Source organism: Sinocyclocheilus rhinocerous, unplaced genomic scaffold (assembly GCF_001515625.1).
Source record: "Sinocyclocheilus rhinocerous isolate Xijiao unplaced genomic scaffold, SAMN03320098_v1.1 scaffold53, whole genome shotgun sequence".
Taxonomy (NCBI): domain Eukaryota; kingdom Metazoa; phylum Chordata; class Actinopteri; order Cypriniformes; family Cyprinidae; genus Sinocyclocheilus; species Sinocyclocheilus rhinocerous.
In genome coordinates, this window is record NW_015645538.1 from 230,669 (window position 1) to 240,975 (window position 10,307).

The 10,307-nt window shown below is 37.9% G+C and overlaps 2 protein-coding genes across 4 annotated transcripts in view; one reads left to right on the forward strand and one right to left on the reverse strand.

The window, feature by feature from the left end:
- trioa (trio Rho guanine nucleotide exchange factor a) overlaps positions 1 to 4,823 on the reverse strand; it is a 129,090-nt gene extending 124,267 nt beyond the window's left edge. The window contains exon 1 of the mRNA XM_016509759.1: positions 4,481 to 4,823. Within this exon, the coding sequence (XP_016365245.1) occupies positions 4,481 to 4,550 (70 nt within the window). The 5' untranslated portion in view covers positions 4,551 to 4,823. The remainder of the gene's footprint in view (positions 1 to 4,480) is intronic.
- Positions 4,824 to 7,188: 2,365 nt separating this feature from the next.
- Positions 7,189 to 10,307, forward strand: part of LOC107706172 (uncharacterized) — a 9,185-nt gene continuing 6,066 nt past the window's right edge. For 2 of the 3 annotated variants that reach the window (XM_016509764.1, XM_016509766.1), the window contains exons 1-4: positions 7,189 to 7,420; positions 7,582 to 7,650; positions 7,780 to 7,848; positions 9,739 to 9,763. In XM_016509764.1, the coding sequence (XP_016365250.1) occupies positions 7,591 to 7,650; positions 7,780 to 7,848; positions 9,739 to 9,763 (154 nt within the window). In that variant the 5' untranslated portion in view covers positions 7,189 to 7,420; positions 7,582 to 7,590. The remainder of the gene's footprint in view (positions 7,421 to 7,581; positions 7,651 to 7,779; positions 7,849 to 9,738; positions 9,764 to 10,307) is intronic. The other variant, XM_016509765.1, reaches the window with a different exon arrangement.

Sequence of the window (10,307 nt, forward strand, 5' to 3'; positions counted from 1 at the left end):
CCGGCGGGCTTGCGGCAACCACGTGTGACGACCCCGGGCTGGACTTCGCTTCGTCCACGGTGAAAGCCGATCCGGTGATCCACAGCGCAAAGTTGTTGTATTTCCTCAGCGACCAGCACGGATCAGCTCTAGGCATGACGAAGCGGATATCGTCCTCTTTTGGAAGGCCAAACAAAGTAGTTTCGCTTTCACAACGAAGCACACAGCGTCTTCACGACATGGCGGCGGCAACAACAATACTACAGCGAGAATATAAGTTACGCCTTCTTTCTTTGCGTGAACGTTTGGGCGGCGTTATGCAAATCTTCCGAGATCGTGACGTAGGTATGTGGGGGTGTGTTAGAACGAGCCGTTTTAGGTAGGCGTGGCTGACTCTTAACTTTTATAAAGAATATCTCTTTGGATTTGAGACTTTAGTCTTTGCAACTTTACAGATCTTCTTTATGCACCAAGAGCTTGTAACACTCCAAAGAGAAAGGAAAAATTGAAATCGCATCATATGACCCCTTTAAATTAATTTTTTTTTTATATTCTGCAGATACCCTGTAAATAGTGAAATAAAATTCCTTTCTTCATATTTGTTGATATTTGTGTATTGAAAATATTTTTGATTGACATTTAAACTCCTATCTGATTTTCTATATATTTTTTTTAAAAAGTATTTTTTTATTTGGGCTAGTTAAAGCTGCAGTCCGTAACTTTTTTGTGTTCAAAATTTACAAAATTTATATAATAAGCGAGTACACCATGAATCCATTTTCCAAACCGTGTTTTTGGCTTGTCCTGAACAAGGTTATTTTCATAAACAAAAACTAAAACTAAGACTAAAACGATTGATGATACACCTATAAGTGTTTATATTCGGACTATTTAGACTGGTTCGGGTAGGTACCGCTGCGGAGTAGCCCAGTACCTGCGTAATTCACCATAGACATAAACAGAGAGAAGTAGCTCCGGCTACAATGTTCTTCCGCAAGACGCACGCAGTTCTGTTTATAAACCGCTAGAGCGCCAAAAGTTACGGACTGCAGCTTTAAATTAATTTTCGGGCTACCAAAATCTGAAGAGTACCTGCCCGAAGGGCAACCAGGGATTTTTAAATTTTGCAAGCCCTGGATTTAAAGCAAATTCATGTGCAACAATTCACGCTGTGAACGCAATTATTTAGTGTATGGCTCAACCAACGGCACATGTTTGGGGGTGGGGCGATCTGTTTTGGCCAATGGCAGCTGGAAAGTGTTTGGGAAACATGTTTGAAAACAGTCATTTTTTCATTTCCATTTGGTGGTGCAAAAATTACACACTTAGCCTTTAACGACAGTTGTTAAAATTTCATGTCCATATTTCTTCATGACTTAAATAAACTAGTCTAGATTGTTCTTTATGTACTCAATAAATAAGTCACAGATTAGTCCCGACACAAACTCCCAAGAGCAAGACATTAACAACAAAAAGTTACTGATGAAGCCAATCAAAAGAGTGGCAGAACATTTTAAAATTGTTAGAAATAACTACAGCTGTGAACGAATTAACTTTGCGAAAATTGTGAAGATTTGCTCAGACTCACAGAAAGAAGTGTTTCAGCAGCCATTAAGCCCAATTTATACTTCTGCGTCGAACCTACGCTGTAGCCTACGTATAGACGCACACCCTACGCCGTAGCCTGACGTGCACCTCTCCAAAATTCTAACAGAGCGCCAATTCTACGCAGACCGCAAGCGCTGTGATTGGTCTGCTAGAACCCCTCCCTCCATATGTACTTGAGTTTTGTTTGTGTTTGTGCACTTTAATATATTTTAATGTTACACCTTTTTATATAAAATAAAACAAAGCAAAGAACAAGTGTCTTATCATTTATTATACTACATAGCATTATACATCAGTAGTTGTCCGCGACAAACAATGTTGATCTGCCGTGGTACAAGTCCTTGTGCAGATTGAAAGAATGCCATCATCTCCTGTTCCGTTGTTGTCTCCTTTTTGTGGTTTTAAATAATGATTTAATGATTTGATATTTATTTGCCGCCGTCACGGCTATAATGCTTCTCCGACGAGTCGCTTCTTCTTCGGGTTTTGCCGTGGTACTGCGGGTTACACCAGCAACATGCCCGTGGACACTGCAGACTAGCAGTTTGCATATGTACTGCACGTCGATGTGGACAACGACAAAGAAGTATAAATGAAAACTGACACATAGCCTACGGCGTAGGTCCGACGCAGAAGTATAAATCAGCCTTTACTTCAGTCTTCCATGTCACATGATCCTACAGAAATCATTATGATTTTGTGCTCAAGAAACATTTCTTATTATTATCAATGTTGAGAAAATTGTGCTGCTTATTATTTTTGTGGAAACTGTCCCATTTGATCAACTTAGTGTGCCATTGCTGAATACAATTATGAAATTCTTTCCAAAAAAAAAATCAAACCCACCCAAACTTTTGAAGAGTAGTGTATATCATCATTGATGTATTAGACTGCAGACAAGAAGATTCATTTCTATGGCATGTAGACGGATGATAAACACGGGGTCAAGATGTTTAGTGAGTACAGGGGTGAGGAGGTGGGGTTAGAGACAGAGATATGGTCTGTGAGCTGCTTCGTGTTCAAACATGACGGGTACACCAATATGTGCAAAAACTGAATAAGACAGAACTTACTCATACAGGCAGACAGGACAAATAACACAAACATCAAGAGGCTGTAAAATGGGTAATAATATTAAACAGTAACTTAGCTGCTATGCTGAAAAGAAGCTAGATGCTTAAAACCAAAAGCCTCTTGAGGGTTCTGGAACAACCAAAGACTTCCGGTGTGAAAACAGAAAGATGCAGTACTTCCGATTGTGGTTTCACTACCTAAACCAAAACAAAACCACTTCGCTTGTATCTCAAGAGGATATTGCAATTTATGTCAAATTTGATGTAACACATAATTTAGAGAAATACTTTACAAAACAAATCCTTGTCTACTTTCGAGAAGGTTACCCAACAAAAAACAAGCGGTTATAACCTGATTTGCTATTTAAGGTGGTCTCCCAGCCTGGCCAAGCTGGTCCCCCAGAATGACAAACTGAAAGTCCCAGAATCCATGTGAAACCAGCCTGACTAGGCTGGGACACCAACAATCCAGCTTAGGCTGGTTTAAGATGTTGTTTTCTTTAGGATAGAACTTTGTGACCTAGTCTTGGACTAAATATTTCCTTAATGCATTCTGCATACGCATTAAACTGTGTCATGTGAATGATTAACCAGGGCTGGTAGATCCTGCTATCAGAAAAACAGTAAGATATGTATCATTCTCTATTATATGTATGATATACAATCCTGTATACGTCATCATCAGATAGCTCTCGATTATTTTCCTGTATATACCTCATTACATCTTAATTAACATAAAAGCAATCTAATATTTGATTAAAATGAATATAATATTCCATAAGCTAGTTCAAGACAAGGTAATTGTGTCATCAATCTTTCTGGAATAGCTTTGCTAACTTAGCAACCAAATACTAGACGAGTCGATCAGGCTACCGATTAATCCCGTTTCGTAGCTAAATCTAACCGAAATAACCACAATCGTGTCTGCCGATATCTTTTACATGAATAATGGCCTTATAACGTTAAATGCTGTGGTATTAAATTGTCTTTCACCACATCAATCTATCACACCATGCTAGCTAGTTAGCAGGGAGTTAAGAGAGTGCCACGCCAGGTCATTGTTTACATTGCTGACTACCTTTGATTCTCAGATCCGTCTGATATTTAATATAATATTGACTGTCTGGCTAACAGATAGCCTTGTGTTTGAAAATAACAGCATTTTATTTATATTCGATGGGTACGTTAACAGTTCATTTAGAAGTGGCATAAAGGGGACTGACACTCTGAATTTACATCATTTTTATGACTGCCTCTAACTCAAGATAATAGTATTGAAAATAATACTAAAGATGATAATGGACTTTTTCATAGGGGGGTTTGTGGATAAAAACTGTTTATCTGTGAGTATTACATTTTTTATGCATGAGGTGGCCTGCACAATACTCCAGCTAACCTTATTTCTAGCTACAAGCTCTTTATCAATAAGTTGCACGATTGACCCAAATATATTTAGCATAATGATCTCTATTATCCCTTACTGGCTAAGCTGATGAAATCTATAAGAAGTGAAAGTGATTTCTGTAAATATCTATCTGAAATCTTTAACCAACGAGCACCAATGGCTCGCACGAGCTAACGACACAACCAACTGAAATTTCTCCAGCTAGGGCTGTTATAAACCACATTTTCAACCTAATGCAAGTTGTCAGACCAGCATAGTAATGATTTTTGCACTTAATGCATTATATGGTACAAAATCGACTGCAAATGTCCAGGGCGATCCAGCTTCCCCACCCACCCTATAGGAGCCAGTGCACAAACAATGTCCCACAGCCGCGCGGAGCCTCGCGCCATTCAATCAGAGCAGCTTCGCTTACCAGATTTGAAGAACGTAGCTATATCGGCCGCGTCCTTAGCCGCCTCCTCGGCCCCTTCCCCCGAGCTCATGGCTGTGGCGAAAAACACACAAAAAAAACTAATATCCAAATCCTAAAGTTGTTCTTTATTTCCCCCACAGGCAGAAGGATTTAGAAAAGGCCTCCGCCCCTGTGTCTGAGGAATGATCTGACACGGACGGAAAAAGGATCACTTCTGAGAGCTGGGGAACATCACAAAACCTCCTCCATCTTGGAGCACACAAATTAATAGCGCCGGCCGGCGGCTCTCCCAAGCGTAGCTGAGACGGAAAGTCAGAAAAGACGACAGGGGGCGGGAGTTTGCTTCCGAAAAAGCCTCTTTCCAGCCTTCTTCTTCTTCTTTTGATTTAATGGCGAGTTGCGAACCCTCTTTCCAGCCTTTTCCCTTTCCAGTGACCTTAACTGGGTCCTCATGCGCCCCATAATGATTTTTTAGGTACAATATGATGGATTTTGAAACATCCAATTTCCCTTGACACTCCAGAGCCTTCAGAGCCTCTTTATGATAGGTCCTATATTTATTATAAAGTACAAATTGATGTACCAAAGATGTCTTCTCGGAATTGATTATCTCTCTCAAACCTAAGATAAAAGTTTTTATTGTAACCCCATTTCTGCTGTATTATTTAAACATAATAATGAGGTGACTCAAGCCCCAATATTTTGTTAAAATTATTGAACACTCAAATTTTACTCTCATATTTTCTTCAGGTCATTTCTGCCCCAATTTTAATAAAACTTCCTTGTAGTTTTCTCAACAACAAAAAAACGAGAGGGGGTTCAATCTTCAACTGGCTGGCAGGAGCCGCCACTGACAGGTCATATGACCTGCCAGTGGCTGGTGGCAGCTGCCAGTCTGATTCTGGCAGGTCACGTGACCTGCCAGTGGCTGGCTGGCAGCTTCAGGCAGCCGCTGTAGATCTGCGAGTAGAACGCCTACCCTATCACTCTCCCTGCAAGGAAATACACTATTTTATTATGAATATATTTTTATGACTCTGTTTTTTTGGATGATTGACCGGCGGCTCCTGCCAGCCAGTTGAAGATTGAACCCCTACTGGGGAAAACACTACATGGCAACAAAAAACACTACAACACTTCCTAAACACCTATAGCAACTCAACAAAAAAAAAAAAAATTTTTTTTTTTTTAGGGTGAACAGATTTTCACAATTTTTAAGTACACAGTCTGTTTAACTGCAAGTGAATGAAATAATACATTAATTGTTATAAAACATGATATATTATGAAATGCTAAAGTTAAAGGGATAGTTCACCCAAAAATGAAAATTCTGTCATTAATTACTCACCCTCATGTCGTTTCAAACCCGTAAGACCTTTGTTCATCTTCGCAACACAAATTAAGATATTTTGATGGAAACTGAGAGCTGTCTGACCCTGCATAGACAGCAATACAACTGAACTGACACAGAACAGCATACGCCGTTTACGTCGTTTACGTCCAGCTGATACTCTCCAAAATGGCACTACAGGGTGATGCGGAGGAGACAAATTGTTGAATTAAGTCTTTTTTTTTCTTTCTTTTGCGCACAAAAACTATTCTTGTAGCTTTGTAAAATTACGGTTGAACCCCTGATGTCACATGGATTATTTTACAGATCTCCTTGCTACGTTTCTGGACTTGGGAACATTTCAGTTGCGTTGCTGTCTATGCAGGGTCAGACAGCTCTCCGATTCCAGGAACATTTCAGTTGCGTTGCTGTCTATGCAGGGTCAGACAGCTCTCAGATTCCATCAAAAATGTCTTCATTTGTTTTCCGAAGATGAACGAAGGTGTTACGTGTTTGAAACGACATGAGGGTGAGTAATTAATGACAGAATTTTCATTTTTGGGTGAACTAACCCTTTAATTGAAATTATCCAGGAAAAGTTTTTTTTTTTAAATCATGATATACATTAAGACCTGAAAATATAGGTTATATATATATAATTTCTTTAGGAATCTTTAGACCTGTATCCAATTTTTATTCGCTTTTAATGCAGGTCAAATCTAACTCAAAAATCAGTTTCTTAGCTCAATATAAGTTTGCCTATGCTGTTATGCATACATGCTTTAAAATTCCTCTGTTGTTGTTGTTTTTTATTTTATAATTTTATCAATCTTTTTGAAATTAAATTGTAAAAGAGATGTAGAGCATAAAGTGTTTGTGTTTGTCAGTGGAATTACTGTATTGCATTTTTCACTGTTTCTCTGGGAAATGCCATGAAGCCTTCACTTATTGCATCACACCGACATCTGGTGGGGAAAACTGTATGTGCACCAATTGGGTAGCATTCAGATAACCAATGTGTGCTGCATTTTAACAGAATGCTGTTTCTAGCTCATCTATATAAAAATCAGTCAAAATATGAAAAATCTGTCATCTGTTTTGTCCCAAACCTGTATGAATGTCTTCAGTGGACCACAAAAGAATATGAAAAACACTAACAGAATGAGTCTCGGTCACCATTCACTTTCATTATATGCTTTTTATTGTGAATGGTGACTGAGGTTGTTAGTCGCTTAAATTGTACATAATATTTAATTTCATGTTCCACAGAAAAAAAGAAAGTCATACAGGTTGGGAACAACACAATTTTGATTTTTGACGAACTATTTGTCACCCATCCACTAGGTGGTACGAACATTTTTTGCAGCAAAGAGAATTGTACCACAGAAGAAGTCGAGGACCAAGGAAGCGGCCTAACGGGGGGGGGAAATTGCATTACACCACTTTTGTTTCTTTAACGTCGATTTTTTTTTTTACTTTTCAAGAAGAAACTGAAAAGAAGAAGAATACTTTTAAGAAAATAGTTTCGTATTGAGTGCATTAAAAGCGCAGATCACTAATTCGCTAATCTTGTGCTAATTCTTGCGGGCGAGGCTTTATAGTAACGTTAGGTGCGTCGCAAATATTAATTATTACCTAGATGTATTTAATATGCTAAGTGTAATACGTTTACTTGATTCATGTTTTCTTTACTGCATTTATTTTGCATGGCTTGACAAAGAACATACTGTGAGAATAGCACTCAATAACACAACACTGTGTCTTCTGTTAGTTTCGAAAGATGGCCGATTTACTGACTGTGTACGACGACGAGCAGACCAACAGCTTCATTGACTGCACGGTAAATCTGTCTTAAAAAAACCCGAGTGCACAAGAACAGTTATTAATGTTGATCCTGTTTATTAAAACCTCATGTAAATGCATTGACCTAACTCTGTGGGACTTAATATTGATAAATGTTGTTCCTCAGATCTGCGATAAAAGAATACGGGGAGAAACTCATTACAAAATCCACGTGACCACATTACAACATTTGAAGGTAAGGAGAGAAAAACCAGTGTTGTGACTGAAGGAGTACAAATAATAATTTATAATAACTGAGCACCAAATCAGCATATTCAAATGATTTTTTAAAGAATCATGTAACAGGCTGCTGAAAATTCAGCTCTGCCATCACAGGAATACATTTCGATTTAAAATACAGCAAATAGAAACGATTCTTTTAAATTGTAGTATTTTTTTCACAATATGTTTCATTGTATTTATAATCAAATAAATGCATTCTTGGTGAGCATAAAAGATTTTTAACAACATTGAAAATATTTTATTTTTCCAAACTTTTGACTGGTAGTACATATATAATTTAGTATTTCTGTGTTTTGAAGTATACTTTATAATATATTTTAAGTGGTTTCAGATTATAATACTTCAATGTGTTGTTTTACTCACTTTTCTGCTTCATTCAACTTTAGGATTTCTAAGGAATAGAGATCAACCAGCGAACAACATTTTGTCTGTTCATTTCTTGTCTTAGACACTGTATACACAGGTTATATGACCTTGTATACGGGTTATGTCGGCATTTCTTTACCTGTCCAAAAAACTACTCATTCTAATGCTTTTAAAGCAAATTAGGAGGAGTTGTGTGGACACTGGAGTGTTTTGGACCGTTTGATTACAATTGTTTTTCTAGTCCAATTACATTTAATCTTGAGGACCAAATACACGTTCATCATTTTAGAGGTTTATCTTTTTGCTTTAACAAGGGTTTCGATCCCAAAACCCTTGTTTGGATCTGTCATGGAACCCTTGTCATGGATCTTCAATCTCCAGAACAGATGGACCTGCTTGAAACAACATGTATACAAACTTCTGTCTATTTGAGAAGATTCGAGAGCATTCCATTGTTGGTTTGTTTGTTTTTTAGTCTGAGGGCCTCCTCACACTACTCAAATAGTTGTCATCTGCACTAAAATGTGCTGTAGTTTGAGAGCTTATAGCCATTATGGCTGTTGTTGGTGCAGCAAGATGATGTGCTTCTTCACAAGACTGCTAAAGGATGATTGGATGCTGCGTGCTAAAATGGCAACAGTTGTCAAAATCTGCCAGTTCCAGTCTGACTGGCTGGCCACAATGTTTCCAGGAGTCGGACTGCACAGCTTTTCTTTGAAAGTTTCTCAGCTGTTCCTTGTTGCTTTGATTTTTTCAAAGCTTGTGAGATTCTTGGCATTGAATCTTTGGAAGATACTTGAGTGTCACTCCTCAAGCACAATCATATATTCAGCTTGATTTCAGATTTGTGCATTGGAAATAGTTCATACTTATGTTTGGTCAAATGGGAATTCTGACCATACAAATCTTACCATGTTATTTCTGTTTTGTGGAGACTGCTGTGCCATTATAGCTACTGGCTGCAAAGGGCTGGACAGTAAATAATCCATATTTATTTCTGACTGGACTCTGAACTTTCTCATTCAGATTTTTTTTTTAGCTTACGGTTCTGTCATGGCATGTTACTTTTGTGAAATGCCTCATTATTCATCTTATTTCCTCTCATGAACAAGTGAAACCCAACCTTGTAGTTTTTTTTTCTGGAAAATTTGGGATTCATTTTCCCACACACAATGCTTCCTTCATCATAACTGTACTTGCGGTTCTTCAAACTTGACCTTTTTGTCCAGAATGACGCACAATATGGTTTCCACAGAGCACCTGGGGTAAAGTGCCTTAATCAAGAGCCCAATGCTAAAAGAAGGTCTCCCCCTATTGGGGTTTGGACCATCTACCATCACAACACTCTTTGTTGCTTGTGTGTTATTAACCTCTGTTTACTTTATTTCAGCATTGCAAGTAGGTCCTACGAAGTGCACATAAGTAAAATGTATAATCACCTGTGCCTGTTTTTCCTCCACTGTTTATCTCTTCAAAGAAAGAGGACACCCTAGCTTCACAAGGTAAGTAGTAAAAGTCACAACTTTATCCAGAATTACTTCTAATGTCTAGGCATCTCACGGCCCCTGATTCTGTTGGATTAAAAAAAACAAAAAAAAATTAGTTTATAGTGTTCCTGTGATTAGTCCTTATTGCGTTAAAAATAAGTCAGATCAAATTTTGTTCAGACAGAGTTAACATCAATGTAATAAGGTTATATGAAATGTCCCGAAATCAAATTCTTTATTTTTGAGATCATATTGAAATTTAATGTGCTATTTAAAAGCACATATACTGTATCATATCAGGAAATTCAACCGAAATCTCAAGGAGTTTGTAAGTATCCAGATTGTCAGGTGTCATCTCATAAGTTCAGAAGGGTTTCCTTAGAGAAGGATGTCCTTCTCTCATCAAAATGTGTGGACATTACAGCTATAAAGCTCACAGGATTCACCACTGATGATAGGAATCATCACAAGAACTGATTTTTGTCCTTAATGTGATATGAAGACCTAGAAGCTAGAAGACTTTTTTTTTTTTTTTTTTTGTCTGTCACGGATTTGAAGA